Raw genomic sequence first — 15,568 nt, 5'->3', positions numbered from 1 at the left:
CCCTCTTCCCCGGCTCAGCCTGCCTCCCTCTCCCTGCAGCTGGACCCCGAGGCCAGTGACGCCCTGAAGGAGCTGCAGGTGACCCTGAACAACGTCCTGGATGAGCTGAGCACCACCTTCGGAAACAGGTGGGACCCCCCCTCCCCTCCCCTCCGAGCCCCCCACCCCCCCTCCCCTCCCCTCCGAGCCCCCCCCCTCCATCTGCCCTGGCAGGAGGAGGGGAAGCAGAGCCCCCCAAAGAGCCCCCCCGGTCCTTTCTTGCTGTTCTCGCATCTGTTGCGCACGGAAGGCTCCGCGTTTGGCTCTCGGAGCATGGGGGCAGTTTGGCTTCTCGGGGGCAAAATCCGTCTGGGTTTCTTTGGGGTTGGAGAGAAAGGGGTCACGGCGGGGTTTCCTAGTTGTGACCGGCTGTAGGGGGCGGGGGGCTCGTCTGGAGAGACCCACCGTTGCCCACGGGTGTTTCTGCCACCATGGAGCCCACCTGACATCACGCTGCATTGTGGCACATGGGGTGAAGCACAGAACACAGCTGCCTTCCTGCCCCCTTGGATGCGGTGCCCCTGTTGACCCCCCTGCCTGCCTGCGCGTGGGGAGTGCAGGAGCCGGGAGCCCAGCGACCGGAGCTCCCTCCCTCCCGCCCCTCCCTCCTGTAGCGCCTGGACCTCAAGCGGCCTTTAACGGTCTTGGGATTTGGTGTCTTAGCCACTAGTTAGAGGGTGAGGAGTAAACCTGTATTATCCCTCCGTGCAAGGGGGAAGGTGGAGGTGGAGGAGGATGGCCAGCTAACAGTCCAGAGAGCGGATGAAGGCTCCAAATAGCCAGACCACGTGCTCTACGTTAAGTGTATAAATATTATTGACATGAGGCAGTAACAGCCAAGGGTCACTCACACATGCAGCAGTCAATCTTCCCCATACATAGACCATGCACAGGCCAACAATGGAGCGCCTAGTCCTTACCACACACAGCAGTCCTTACAATAGCCATATAGAGAAACCAGCATAGAACCAGAGAGGGGTCAGGGAGGGGCTCAAAGCTCTGGGGGGGGGGGAGAGAGAGAGCGTTGCAGCCGACTGCAACTCCAGCCCTTAAAGCACTAGTCCTTAATAAAGGTATTAGCAGCAGTGCTCATTCCTTTAGCCACACATTGCTGGCTTAACTTATATATTGCGCAACCCCACTGGTCGTACCCACAGTATTAACACCACTGAGCCTCCGTGAGTGGTCAGCCGTGGTCCCTCCCAGAGTTGGGGGCTGGGAGGTTATTGCCCCCCCGGACTCAGATGGGGGGTCCAGGGGGCTGCAGGGGCCTTGGCGTGGCAGAAGACCCCGCCCTCCTGGGAGAAGGAAAGAGGGCCACGGGGAGATCCCCCGGCTGTCCTGGGAGTGACGCTTCCCCTCTCGGCCCCAGTTTCCAGCCCCGCATCGAGGGGTGCGTGAAGCAGATGTCCGAGATCCTGGCCCAGGTGAAGGGGGCCGGGAACAGTGGGCCCCACACCGCTGCCCAAGACGCAGACAACGTCCTCAGGCCCCTGATGGACTTCCTGGACGGAAAGTAAGGACCCGGGCGGGGGACCCTCAGCAGGGGGGATCCAGACACAGTGGGGAGCGGGGGGGAGGGGCTTGGGGGGCTCTTCCCCCTCCCTTCGTGGCAGCCTTCTCTGGGGGGGGGGGGCTGGGAGTGGGACCAGGGGGAAGGCGGTGGGAGACTGGCCATTGGGGGCGTCCAGGGCCCCTCCCCAACCCCAGATTCTAAGGGGCCGGGAGGGGGCTCTGCTCTGGTGGGCCTCCCCCTCCACACACATCCAGCTCTTTCCTCCCCACGTGGACCCCCTGAATCCCCCGTGGGACCCTGCCCCCCCTGGCTCACGGGCAGTGGCTGAGCGCTGAGGCTGCCCCCCTGCCCCCCTCCCCACAGCCTGACCCTCTTTGCCAACGTGTGTGAGAAGACGGTGCTGAAGCGGCTGCTGAAAGACCTCTGGCGGCTGGTGATGGAGACCCTGGAGCGGCTGGTTGTGCTGCCCCCCCTCACGGACCACACGGTCAGCCCCCCCGCCCCCCTCCTTCTCCCGGTTGGGCTCTGGGGTGGGGGGGCTGTGGGGGCAGAGGGAGGCGCCAGGGGCGGGTCTGACCTCCAAGAGCCTACGCAGGGCCAGCTGACTGCAGGGCCTCTCCAGTGGGGCCCTTGGGGGGGGACACTGCAGCTCCCATTGAGGTGGAATTGGGGGTGGGCAGCTGGAAGCCCCCCTTCTTCCACGTGGCCCCTCTCTCTCTCTGAGCTTCAAAATCTTGGCCTTCCGCCCAAAGCCTCCACTTTAACAAGTCCGGCACTCCAGCCGTAGCCGCAAGGGCGAATCTAGGGGGCGCGTTGTCCAGCCGGGCTCCTCTGCGCATGGGCTCGCCACTCCCGCCACCCAGCTGGGTTTTGTATATCGCCTGCGCATGGGTGCAGGGAGGCGCATGTCCATGCGTGAGGGAGTGGGGGGGTCATGCACGCCTGCAGGGGAGGGTGGGGGGCCACAGTGGCCTCCCCCCCATTGCCCATTTTGGTCCCAGGAGGCTGCAGGGAGGTGGGGGGTGTGGGGAGAGCATGGGGGGGGTGTCGCACGCATGCACAGGTTATAAAATGTGCAATAAAGTGAGATGTTTTGAGGAAGAAACCCTCCTTGGTTACACACACGCTCAGAAGACCCCAATGGGACCCTCCCTGAATGGAAGAAACAGTCTCATTGAGTTCTCCTCCTTCCGAACAAAGTGGAAGGTGCACCACGAACAGCAGGTGGGACGGACGGTCCATCCGTGTGGCCTCCCCACTGGACAGTTGGGTTTCACAGACCTTTGATGGACTGGGAGTTCTATTGGGTTTATGTCTTTTGAGCAGCACAGTCTGCACTGGACCAGGGAAAAAGTAGAACTGGAAGTCATAATTATTGTAATTGTAATTAGATAATTATAGAAATGGGAAGAACTCTAGGGAACCGCCCCCTTCCCCTTGCGCAATGGGGAAAGTCCATTTCTCAAAGGTGGAAAGCGCAGGCTCCGCTTCTTCCTTCCTCTTCCTCCTGCTGCTCTTGGGCCACCAAGGAAACCGGAGCCCTTCCCATCGCTGGGCCTGGCGCGGGCAGGGTGGCAGGGGCCCCTTTGCCAGGGCCTGGAGGGTTGGGGGGGCTGGGGGCAGTTCCTGGAGAGATTTGGGGGGGGGAGACGTGGCTGCCCCCAGAGTTTGGTTTCCCCTCCCAGAAGGTCCTGGACCCAACGGTGGTTCCTGGTTTCCGGCAACTGGGACGTGTGTGTGGGAGTCTGTTGGGGCAACCGGCATCCGGTGAGGGGTCCTCGTAGGCAGGACGGGGGTCGCGCTTCTCTCTGGAGTGTCTAACCTTTCTCCCTCCTCCTTCTTCTTCCTCGCCAGGGGACCCAGCTGATTTTCAGTGCTGCCAAAGAACTGGGCCACTTGTCCAAGCTGAAGGTATCAGGTGGGGTGGGGTCCCCTCCCCATCCAAGCCCCAAATGAGGCCCCTGAACGGCCCCTGCCACAAATTGAGGAAATTGAGGGGGGCGATTTCTTGGTGGCTCCAGCCCAGTCAGGGGGAACCTATGGCACGGGGGGCCCAGGTGGCACGTGGACCCGTATGGGCTGCCACACGAGCCGTTGCCCAGCTCAGCTGCACCGTCCATGTGGCTGCCGGAAAGGTGATGTTCGGCTCGTACGAAGGCTCGGGGAGGGGCGTTTGTGGCTTCCAGAGGGTCTCCAAGGGGGGTGGGGGCAGGGCGTTTTTGCCCCCTCCAGGCCCCAGGGAAGCCTCTAGAGCCTGGGGAAACGGCTGGTTCTGGGGGAGGGGGAGGCCGTTGAGTTATGGGCCCACGCTCACTTTTGGCCCCCATGGAGGGAAAAGCTTCTGCATCCATGGTGTGTTTGTCCCCTCTGTTCTCCAATGCACTTGCAAGGAGAGTCCAAGATGGGTTATACTTCAGTCTGATTGGTAGGGACTGAGTTTTAATTTAAATAATTACTAGGCAGGCACCGCCTCCCCCCCTTAGCCCTCCAGTCTAAAAAACTCAGTCGCAGTAAAGGGACGCCTGAGTTACTTCTCGTGTAAAATGTTTGTAATTTTTACAGTTTGTATTTATATTGCACTAATTTTTTTCCTTTTATTTCCTTTCTCTTAGGTGCAGCTGGGGGATTATTACCTCGGGCGGGCCTGGGTTCAAAACCTCCCGTGGGTTTAACCCAGTTGCCTGCAGCTCCTCCCTATCTAAACCCACACAACATAGAGAGATCTTAGCAAGGCTGCCTTGTGGGTCCTGGAGTGAGCGCCCGGGTAGCCTACCTCCGAGGTGGCACCCGGAGGACGAGGAGGTGGCTGACGCCTCGGGGAGTCCGTCCTCTCCCTGGCGAATAAGCCACGGGCCGAGCGGCGGCGTATCGCGCCAGCGGCCGCGGGGGAAGCTGTCGCCCCCCCCCAACCCCCCCACGATGGCAGGCAGAGCCGATCCGCAGAAGACATCACCTCAGGCAGCGACGGATCGGCTCCAAAGAAAGTACGGGGCGATCGCAAGGAGCGAGAAGGTCGGTTTCCCGCCCGCCGGGGAGAAAGCGACCCGTTGCCAGGGCAACGGCCGCGGCCATTTTGGGGCAGCAGCGACGCAGCTAGGAACGGCGGCCATCTTGGGAGGGTCCAGTACCTCCCGACTGCCGATTCCCGCCCACAGGCTTCCCCGGTCGCCATGGGAACGGCCGGCGGCCATATTGGTGAGGTCGCCGGCTCGTAATTGAGCTCGGCCACGCCCCCACAGAGGCCAGTAGAGAAAGCACACAGGCGCAGAGAAGAGAATTCCTGCCCTTTTCGCTTTCGTTTCTGAGAAACTGCACTTGATTGCAGAAAGCCCCGTGGAAAGCAAGAGCTTTACAGCAAAACTACTAAATAGTGAGTGTTCCCTGGGGGCATGGCTGACCAAGCTACACCGGTTGGGGAGGAGACCACCCCGGCTAGACCCAGCACCCCCAAGGAAAAAGCCTCTAAATCTAAATCAAAATCTGTGCAGAGCTCTTCACTGAAAGATGCAGAGAAACGCATCAGAGCTCTTGAAAAGCAACTTGAGGCTTCACAGAGAGCATCAGGGCCTGCTGTACCTCCAACTCAGCAGTCACCTGCCAATCCTTCCATCTCTCCCCCCATGTTTTACCCGGGGGCAACAACCTCAGCCTCAGAGAGGGATTGGTCCCCAGAGAGAGGGAGCCAAGCCTGGATGCCACCCAGGCCCGAACCATATGGACTGGGGAGGCAGGCTGCGGGGTGGCAGTCCAATTACCCCCCCTCTCAGGTCTCACAATACGCTCAGACAGCCACCTTCACCCCTACAGCGGCAGGCCTTCGCAATACCCATGATGCCTGGCAGAGCATGCCCCAGGCCCTGCAGGAGATGATAGCTACCACATATAGCCAAGGCCTTGCCACCGGGGCGCAACAACACCAGCAGAACCCAGTGGGACTCCCTCCAATGAGGTCTAGAGACTCCTGGACGGCCCCGGCAACGCAGTCCTTAATGGACTCCATGGAGGAGGAGGAGGCTTACCGTGATGACTTCAGCGCAGCTGAGGATGACCTGTCCGGGGATGACCAGCCGCCGGAACAGCCCACCTACACGGGCCTGTTCAAGTCCTCCCTCTTCAAGGTGCTCCTGAATAAGGCAAAGCTGACTATCGATCAGGCTGGTGAGAGTGGCCAGGCGGTGCCTCCGGAGACATCCCAGCCAGCAGGAGGATTGTTTGTCTTCCCTAAACAGGAGACAGTAAACATCCCTTCTTCCCACCTATTTCTGGAAACCATCCAGCGCCCGTGGGAGAACCCAGGGGCAGCCCAAGGACCCTCGAATCTTGACCGCAGATTCTACACGTTCGACCAACAGATGGAGGAACTACTGGAATTTCCAACCGTGGACAAACCCGTAACAAGCCTGGTCTCTAATGCCCTAGTGCCCTCTGAGTCGCAGGAGGGTCTGAAGGCAGAGGACAAACGAGCAGAGAACGTGGCTCGCAGGACCCACCAGATGGCAGCCTGGGCCGTACGAGCCGCCTCGGCAGCCTCGTTCTTTAATCGGGCCATGCTCCTCTGGATTAAGGAGATCCAGGCTAGGGCGGACCCGGAGGACGGAAGACTCCGTCAGGACCTCAACAAATTGTTGGCTGCCACCGAATTCTCGGCGGATGCCACAGTCAACGCCGCCAAGTTCGCTTCACGGGCAATGGCCTCTTCGGTGGCTTCACGCAGACTCATTTGGCTCCGCAATTGGCAGGCGGATGTCAAGTCCAAGTGGAGTCTTGCCTCCGCCTCGTTCAAGGGAAAGAAGCTATTCGGGGAAGTCCTTGATGATGTCCTGATCGAGGACAAGGACAAGAAGAAGGTGATGCCCAGGGCTAACAGACGGCAGGATAGGCGTTCCACTCCCTATCAACGACGACAGCCCTTTCGGGCAGAGCCCTCCTCGACCAACTCCCAGACGGCGAGGCCGTATTTCCAGGGCTCCTTCAACCAGGGAGCCTTTAGGTCGGACAGGTCCTACCAGACGGACCGAGGCAGATCGTACCAGGGTCGCCGCCCCTTCAGAGGAGGCAACAGGGGCTTTAGGAAAAACAAGTGACTCTCAGAGAGATACACCCTTGGGCGGAAGGCTGTGGTTTTTTCCCGACGCCTGGCAAATCACAGCCTCAGACGCATGGGCGGTCTCCACGGTTTCACAAGGCCTGAGGATCGAGTTCATTCGACCTCCCCCCCAACGCTTCCTATCTGGTCGTATCCCGTCAGACTCTCAAAAGAGAAAACTCCTATGCCAAGAGGTATCTCATCTCCTAGAGATAGGGGCCATAGAGGAGGTACCCTTGGCTCAGCAAGGCAGGGGTTTTTATTCGGCAATTTTTCTTGTGCCAAAATCCTCAGGAGGAGTGCGAATGATCCTCAATCTTCGACAGTTGAATCTTTACGTGAAATACAGGAGATTCAGAATGCACTCACTAAAAACCATCCTGTCCTCGATAAGACAGAACGATTTCATGACGTCCATAGACCTGAAAGAGGCTTACCTACACGTACCCATCTTCCCACATCACAGACAATTTCTGCGATTCTACCTAGACGGCAAACATTTCCAATACAGGGCGATGCCCTTTGGACTATCTTCCGCCCCCAGGACATTTACGAAATTACTGGACGTCCTTACGGCCAGTCTCAGACGACAGTCGGTACGCGTGATGGCATATCTAGACGATATTGTCATTCTGTCGAGAACCAGGGAACAGGCACTCAGAGACTCACAACTAACAATTCAGACACTACAGGACCATGGCTTTACGATCAACTGGTCAAAGAGTCACCTAACACCCACTCATCGCCTTGCCCACCTGGGCACCACGATAGACTCCAACCTGGGAACGGTCTTTCTGTCCCAGGAAAGACAAAAGACAATCAGGACTCTGATAAGAGATCTGGGGCCGCAACATTACCCCACTCTTGCCCTTTTATCAAAGATCCTAGGGACCTTGGTCTCATGCATAGATATAGTGCCATGGGCAAGACACCATCTACGCCCACTCCAATGGTTCTTACTTCCATATCAGAGACAAAAGACCAGCCACTCTCTCAGGAGAGTTCCACTCAGTACCAGGGTACGCACCTCCCTGCAATGGTGGAGGTCCCCTTCACTGACCAAAGGATCCTTATTTCTGGACAAGGAGCTTATCACAATAACTACGGATGCCAGTTTAACAGGATGGGGAGCACACCTCTCTTCACACATGGTTCAGGGACTCTGGGATCCTCAAGACTTACAAGAAATCAATATAAATTTCCTAGAGTTGAAGGCTGTTTCATTGGCCCTCCACAGCCTTGCCCATCTAGTACGGGGTCAGCATGTTCGCATCCTGACAGACAATGTCGCCACAAGGTCTCACATCAACCGACAAGGGGGTACACGGTCACGGAGATTAATGAAGGAATCAACATCACTCCTCAGATGGGCAGAAGGGAATCTAGCCTCGCTTTCAGCGGAACACATCTCGGGAGTAGAGAATGTGTGGGCGGACTGGCTCAGCCGCCAGACACTCGACCCGGGCGAATGGCGACTGGCCCCCGAGATTTTTCAGGAGGCAGTGAGGAGATTCGGAGAACCGGTGATAGACCTGTTTGCAACCGACCTGAACACCCAGCTTCCTCGCTTCTTCGCTCGGTTTCCCACCCCGGGAGCAGAAGGGGTGGATGCCCTGACCCTTCGATGGCCTCAGGGCCTTCTCTATGCGTTCCCTCCTCTGTCCATCCTTCCCAGGGTGATTCGGAAGATTCTGGAGGAGAGGGCGGAGGTGATACTGATAGCTCCGTTTTGGCCCCGACGCATCTGGTTCGCGGACCTAGTGCAGCTGTCAAAGTCACCCAATTGGAGAATTCCGGACCGACGGATCTCTCTGACGCAGGGGTCCTTCTCTCACCCGGAGCCACAGTGGTGGCATCTGACCGTGTGGCGCTTGAGCGGGAATATCTAAAACGCCAGGCCTTACCGGACACAGTTATCGACACCATTCAAGCCGCCCGTAGACCATCTACAAGGCGAATTTACCAGGCAACTTGGGCTACTTTCCACAAGTTCTGTGAACAAAGGGAGGTAGATCCTCAGACGGCGTCGCCGCAGGTGATTTTATCTTTTCTGCAGGCTGGACTAGAGAAGGGCCTTGCACCCAATACCTTACGCCGCCATGTTGCAGCTCTGGCCACCATTCTTTCGACAGACAGTTACCGTTCCCTTACCAGGCACCCATGGATCAGGGATTTTCTGAAGGGAGCGACTAATCTTAAACCACCAATGGTTCATCGTTTTCCTTCCTGGGACCTTCCCTTGGTGTTACACGCACTGACGGGCCCTCCCTTTGAGCCTATACGCCAGATCTCATTAAGGTTGCTGACCCTAAAGACCGCGTTCCTGGTTGCCATCACTTCAGCCAGGAGGGTCTCTGAGATAGCAGCTTTGTCAACGAGGCCAGACCTTTGTCGTTTTGACACAAACAGGGTAGTTCTTAGGCTAGATCCAGCGTTTATCCCCAAGGTAAACACATCCTTCCACAGAAATCAGGACATCATACTTCCGGATTTCTGTGCTCGTGGGACTCATCCGTCTGAATTAAGATGGCATAAATTGGACGTGCGACGAGCCCTGAAAATTTATGTTAGGAGGACTCAGACTGTTAGGACATCAGAAGCCCTGTTCGTATCCTTTGCCACTAGGACTCTGGGCACCAAGGTGTCCTCTCAGACTATCAGCCGCTGGTTGAGGGAATGTATTTCAGAAGCATACAGGGCTAAAGGATCCCCAATTCCATCGGGGATAACGGGACATTCCACTCGGAGTGCGGCGGTTTCATCGGCCTGGAGAACCCAGGCCTCTTTAGAGGACATATGTAGAGCAGCCACGTGGGCGGCTCCATCAACGTTTATCAAACATTATAGGATTGACTCCTTTGCTTCGGAGGAAGCTGCTTTTGGGAGGAGGGTGCTGCAAGGGGTATGCTCGTATGTGGAACCCCTGGTCTAGTACTATCCCTCCCTGTGATCGTAACTTGGGTATATCCCATCTTGGACTCTCCTTGCAAGTGCATTGGAGAAAGACCGTTGAACTTACCTGAACGGTCTTCTCGATGCACTGCAAGGAGAGTCCAAACCCTCCCGACTCTGAGACCAGGGTTCCTGGGGGGTTTGAGTTGCATAGTTACAGTTTGATGTTGACAGTTCAATTGTTTAATAAATGGTTTTTTGCTTTACTGCTCCTTCGCCTTACTTTAGACTGGAGGGCTAAGGGGGGGAGGCGGTGCCTGCCTAGCAATTATTTAAATTAAAACTCAGTCCCTACCAATCAGACTGAAGTATAACCCATCTTGGACTCTCCTTGCAGTGCATCGAGAAGACCGTTCAGGTAAGTTCAACGGTCTTTTCCCCCCAAAAGACCCCTCCGCCCACTGTGCCTGGGGGTCTGGAGGAAGGAGACCCCTCCCAGCCGCTGCTTGTGCTGCTTGTCCCGTGGCCGGTGGCCGCTGCTCCTCCCCCCCCCATTCCCAGCTCCTTTGTTGCATCATCTGTCCCACCCCCAAAAATCCCCACTCACCCTGCGGGTCCTCCCCCTTTCAGGATCACATGGTCCGGGAGGAGACGCGCAACCTCAGCCCCAAGCAGTGCGACGTGCTGGAACTGGCGCTGGACACCATTAAAGTGAGTGCCCCCCTCCCCAACCCCCCCCCATCGGCAGCCACAAGCAGGAAGCGGGAGGGGGACCAGGGGGGATGGAGCAGCCTTGAACCAAAGCAGATAGCGGCCAAAGACCGGCCTAAATCGGGCCAGAGGCTGCCGGTCATCCCGTTCCAAAGGCTTCCTGGGATCGAAGTGGGAACGGGAGGGGTCTCGCTACCCTCATCATCCTCAGAGTTGCCTCCCTTGGCAAAGAGGGGGGGAGGGGTCTGCAACAGCCAAGGGAAGCGTGGACTCCCACAGAGACCTTGGTGGCCCCTACGTGGCAGCTGTGGGGTGGGGGTGGGGCGCAAGATGGCTCCCAGGCTTTGTTCCGTCCGTGACCCTCCTCGTCTGCCCCCCCTCCTGCAGCAATACTTCCATGCGGGGGGCAACGGGCTGAAGAAGGCCTTCCTGGAGAAGAGCCCGGAGCTCCAGGCCCTGCGCTACGCCCTGTCCCTCTACACCCAGACCACCGACACCCTCATCAAGACCTTCGTCCAGACACAGACGGCACAAGGTGCGGGGGGGGGGGGGTACGGGAAGGGGCGGGTTGGTGCGCTGGGACCCTCCTCACACACACACACCTGGGAACAGCTTCCCAGAGCACCTGGGCCCCCAGACGCCTTCGGACACTGTGGGGAGGCCCAGTGGGGCTGCATTGGGGCGGAAGGGTCCTGTCGGGGGGTGGAACAGTGGACACGAAACAGAAGAGACCCTTGTCAAGGACCATGAGGTGCAACACTTAATGATTGACAGAGGGGTCAGAGAAGCAATCTGGAAATAATATTAGTGAAAATCTGAAGGATACAAGCCACACCGTCCTGAGTGGGAGGAGGTGGGCTCCATTCAGAGCCACCAGCACGGGACCCCTCCCACAGGGGCCTGGCTGTGGAGTGCAGGAGGCAGAGGATCATGGGTCTTCCAAGCACAACGCCAGCCTAAGCCCTGGGCAGGGGGGGCGAGCAGGGACCTTCCATTGAGACCCAGCCCCCACCCAATGCTCCCTCAGGCAGGGGGGCAGCCTCTCCCAATCACCCCCGCCTGCCACTTGAGGAAGGAGAGGGGGGAAACAGCCCCCCACCCTTCCCAGGGCAGCCGTGCCAATTGCGGTCCCTCCCCCCCAGGCTCCGGCACAGAGGGTCCCGTGGGCGAAGTCTCCATCCAGGTGGACCTCTACACGCACCCGGGCAGCGGGGAGCACAAGGTCACCGTGAAAGGTAACAGGCAGCTGGCATCTCGGCCTCCTTGGCCACCGCGGGGGGCTCGGCCACTGGCAGGGTGAGTCGGGGATGTTCTGTGCACGACCCTCGGATCGAAACCCCCCACTCAAAAATCCCTTATTTTATGAATAAATCCAACTCTTTACGGATAAAATCACACAGAGCAAAAAGCAGATTTGAGCCGCCAGGAAAAGGGAGTTTTGTTCTCTCTGGAGCATCGGCAAAGTCTGGGGAAGGGGCCAATCACTGGAATTCCGTAGAGAGCCAAGTCCACTTGTCACCCAAGCGGGAGCAGAGAGTGTCTTTTATCGAGGCAGAAACCAAGGTCCAGTCACACAAACACACACACACAGCATCGCATTTCTCCCACTCCCAATTTCCGAAACCCTTTTGCCGTTATTCGCTCCCCAAAGAGGCTCAGGCTGTCCACTGATACCTTTTACTCCCCCCCCTCTGTCCTCGCAGTGGTGGCCGCCAATGACCTGAAGTGGCAAACCAGCGGCATGTTCCGCCCCTTCGTGGAGGTCACCATGATTGGGCCGCACCAAAGCGACAAGAAGCGGAAATTCACCACCAAGTCCAAGAGCAACACCTGGGCCCCCAAGTACAACGAGACCTTCCACTTGTACGTGCCCCCCTGGCCTCTCTCCTGGGGTGGGGGGTGGGAGGGAGACACTGGGTGGGTGGGGGGCCTTTGCCACACCCTACTCTGCCCCCCAGTGCCCTGACCCTCCTTCCCAGCCAGGCAGCCCCGCCCACTCCGCCACCCTCCCTCCTCTCGGTCTCCTCGGGGTCTCCTTCCCTCCTGGACGGGAGCGGCTTCTCTATTGAAGGAAGGAGGGAAGGGTCAGCAGGGGACCCCTCTTCCCCCCCCGGCTGACCCCCCCCTTCCTGCTCTCCCCCCCCCCCTTGCAGCGTCCTGGGCAACGAGGACGGTCCAGACGCCTACGAGCTGCAGCTCTGCCTGAAGGACTACTGCTTTGCGCGGGAGGACCGGGTGCTGGGCCTGGCGGTGCTGCAGCTGCGGGAGGTGGCGGAGAAGGGCAGCTGCGCCTGTGCCTGCCCGCTGGGACGCCGGATCCACATGGACGAGACGGGCATGACCGTCCTGCGCATCCTCTCACAACGGACCAACGACGAGGTGGCCAAGGAGTTCGTCAAGCTCAAGTCCGAGTCCCGCTCCCCGGAAGAAGGGAGATGATGCCGGCCTCCCCCCGCCCAGGACTGCCCGGGACAGACACACACGCGGGGGGGCGGGGTTCCCCCCATGGAGCCTTCCTCGCCAAGGAGCCTTCCTCTGGGGTGGGGTGAGGGGCCTGGGGGGTGAAGGAGCGGGGGCAACAGGCGCCCACCAGGGGAAGGCTCGGGGGAAGCAAGACCCAGCCCCACATCCCCTCCCTCCACTCGGACAGGGGAGGGGCTCACCAGCCAGCCCAGCTGAGCCTTGACCCGGCAGTGAGGAGGGTCTCCTCGGGGTCTGGGGAGGGCGCGTGCCTGGAGCCTCGTCCATGGGGCCGAGGGGGAGGGGCCTTGCCTGGTGCAAGCTCTGCTGCCGCCCTCCAGTGGGGGCGAGAGGAGGGGGCTTCCCTTCCCCCTCCTGACCTTGTACAGCTTCTCGGCCTTTCTCGGACGCTTCCAGAAGCTGCTTCGCTGTCGTGGGTGCTACGCGTGATACGAAAATGCTGTTTTAACCCCTCCCCCCTTTTGAATGTGCCACCGTTGCGGGAAGTGTAGCCTTCAATAAAGGACTGTTAGCGGCATTCGCACCTGTGGCCTCTGGCTGGACTTCCCCACCCCCCTGCGGCTGGGACATTGTGGCCATCGAGGGACGTCGCCCCAAAGCCCCCTGGCACAGCAGCTGCAGGGGGGGTGATTCCCTTTTTATAACCAATATTCTTTATTATCCTTCATCTCCACATCCATTCATAGGTCAACACTTAGGCCTTAAAAAACAAAGGACAGTGGTGCCGCTACCTACAAACTCCTCGACTTACGGACTTTTCTAGATAAGAGCCGGGCGTTCAAGATTTTTTTGCCTCTTCTTAAGAACCATTTTCCACTTACAAACCCGAGCCTCTGGGACTATAACCGGAAAAGGCAGGGAGAAGCCTCTGTGGGGCCTCTAGGAATCTCCTGGGAGGAAACAGGGCCAGTAAAGGCAGGGAGAAGCCTCCGTGGGGCCTCTAGGAATCTCCTGGGAGGAAACAGGGCCAGTAAAGGCAGGGAGAAGCCTCCGTGGGGCCTCTAGGAATCTCCTGTGAGGAAACAGCCAGAAAAGGCAGGGAGAAGCCTCCGTGGGGCCTCTTTAGGAATCTCCTGGGAGGAAACAGGTCCAGAAAAGGCAGCGAGAAGCCTCCATGGGGCCTCTCTAGGAATCTCCTGGGAGGAAACGGCCAGAAAAGGCAGGGAGAAGCCTCCGTGGGGCCTCTAGGAATCTCCTGGGAGGAAGCAGGGCCAGAAAAGGCAGGGAGAAGCCTCCGTGGGGCCTCTAGGAATCTCCTGGGAGGAAGCAGGGGCAGAAAAGGCAGGGAGAAGCCTCCGTGGGGCCTCTAGGAATCTCCTGGGAGGAAGCAGGGGCAGAAAAGGCAGGGAGAAGCCTCCGTGGGGCCTCTCTAGGAATCTCCTGGGAGGAAGCAGGGGCAGAAAAGGCTGGGAGAAGCCTCCGTGGGGCCTCTCTAGGAATCTCCTGGGAGGAAACAGGGCCGGAAAAGGTGTGGAGAAGCCTCCGTGGGGCCTCTATGAATTTTCTTACAAACTTTTCTACTTAAGAACCTGGTCACGGAACGAATTAGGTTCATAACTAGAGGGACCACTATATTCATAACATATGTAATTCCATAACTCTCCAGTCTCTCACGTTGCCATAACTGCACCCACATCATATGAGTAATTTATCCGTCTGTTTCTATCTTCCCTTCTCTCTCTCTCCGTCTCTTCCTCCCTCCCTCCCCCCACCGCTTCCCCCCACTGTTTCCTCTTTCACCCTCTCAACCTTCCCACTATTACTCGTAACTCTTATATTGAACAGATTGATAATGTATTGCTCAATAATTATATTCTTGTGCTGTCTGTCCCCCCTTTTATATATTATTTAACGTGCTTATTAACATTATCCTTTCATTCTACGTGTCCACTTTTAATGCTCTTCCATTGTTTTTAATCACTCCTAAACTTCTACTTTTATAGATCCTCTATTTCAGCATCCAACTTCTTTCCTTTTCTATCCAATCATAAAACTTCACCTGAACAGAATAATGGTCGGATTCTTTTCTGTCGTTCGGCCTCGTGGTCACTCTGTTCATTTCAGCCCAGTCCAAGGTTTTCCGCAGTGGGTCTCCTTCTTCAGAGACCTTTCATCCTTTCCATTCTTCTGCACATGCAACTCTCCCTGCTGTCTTTTGTGTGTGTGGGGGGGGGGTGCTTGAGCTCACGTGGGTCCACTCTGAAGACGGGGGGGGAGGGCATCCTTGGGCCCATTCATTCAGGGCTGTGGGCCAGCTCCTCCGTCTGGGGCCCTCTGGCACAGCCCCTGAGCGGTGGGAACTCTCGCATTGGTGCCCGGAGCAGAGGGGGAGACTCCAGAGGCGGGAGGGTCTCTCTGGCTGCCCGGCAGGGAGGGTGTGGGACGTGCCAGGTCCTGGTCTTCTCCAGCCTCGGCCAATTCTGCTGTTCCTCCATTGGGCTGCCAAAGTGCCGCCCAAATCAAGCAGCCCACATCCCACCACCTGCTGGTTGAGCCCAATGGTCAGCGGCTGCCGTGGGCTCCTTCGCTGGTCAGCGGCTGGCAGGTAAGGGGGCGAGTGGCCAAGGGGGGACTCCGGGGAAAGGCATAGTGTGTGGGGGGGGGCTGGGTTCCATGCCGTGGGTGGGAGGTCCGCCAGTTGCTGAACAGGGGCCTCCGAGTGAGGAGGGCCCCCAGCAAAGGGCAGACCTCAGAAGATTCGGACCAGAGAGGCAGGACCCTCGCCTGGCCACCTCCTTTTTCACACACCTGAGCTGGAGGCCGGAGGAGGCGTCCTGCTTCCATGGGAAGCTCCCTGCAGCCCCTCCCAGGGCGCTCTGCCCCCCCCCCAATTGTATGCAGAG

At 58.3% G+C, this 15,568-nt stretch overlaps 1 protein-coding gene across 1 annotated transcript in view; it reads left to right on the top strand.

Annotated features, from left to right (window-relative positions):
* LOC139155909 (protein unc-13 homolog B-like) overlaps nucleotides 1-13,242 on the top strand; it is a 31,937-nt gene extending 18,695 nt beyond the window's left edge. Inside the window, exons 13-21 of the mRNA XM_070731278.1 lie at nucleotides 40-128; nucleotides 1,412-1,555; nucleotides 1,919-2,042; nucleotides 3,410-3,466; nucleotides 10,164-10,244; nucleotides 10,632-10,779; nucleotides 11,387-11,479; nucleotides 11,948-12,107; nucleotides 12,398-13,242. Coding sequence (XP_070587379.1) covers nucleotides 40-128; nucleotides 1,412-1,555; nucleotides 1,919-2,042; nucleotides 3,410-3,466; nucleotides 10,164-10,244; nucleotides 10,632-10,779; nucleotides 11,387-11,479; nucleotides 11,948-12,107; nucleotides 12,398-12,683 — 1,182 coding nt within the window. The 3' untranslated portion in view covers nucleotides 12,684-13,242. The remainder of the gene's footprint in view (nucleotides 1-39; nucleotides 129-1,411; nucleotides 1,556-1,918; nucleotides 2,043-3,409; nucleotides 3,467-10,163; nucleotides 10,245-10,631; nucleotides 10,780-11,386; nucleotides 11,480-11,947; nucleotides 12,108-12,397) is intronic.
* The last annotated feature ends 2,326 nt before the right edge of the window (nucleotides 13,243-15,568 follow it).

The sequence above is a fragment of the Erythrolamprus reginae genome, unplaced genomic scaffold (assembly GCF_031021105.1).
Source record: "Erythrolamprus reginae isolate rEryReg1 unplaced genomic scaffold, rEryReg1.hap1 scaffold_130, whole genome shotgun sequence".
Lineage (NCBI taxonomy): Eukaryota > Metazoa > Chordata > Lepidosauria > Squamata > Dipsadidae > Erythrolamprus > Erythrolamprus reginae.
Note: the sequence above shows the minus strand (reverse complement) of the source record. Positions and strands in the feature narration are given on the sequence as shown.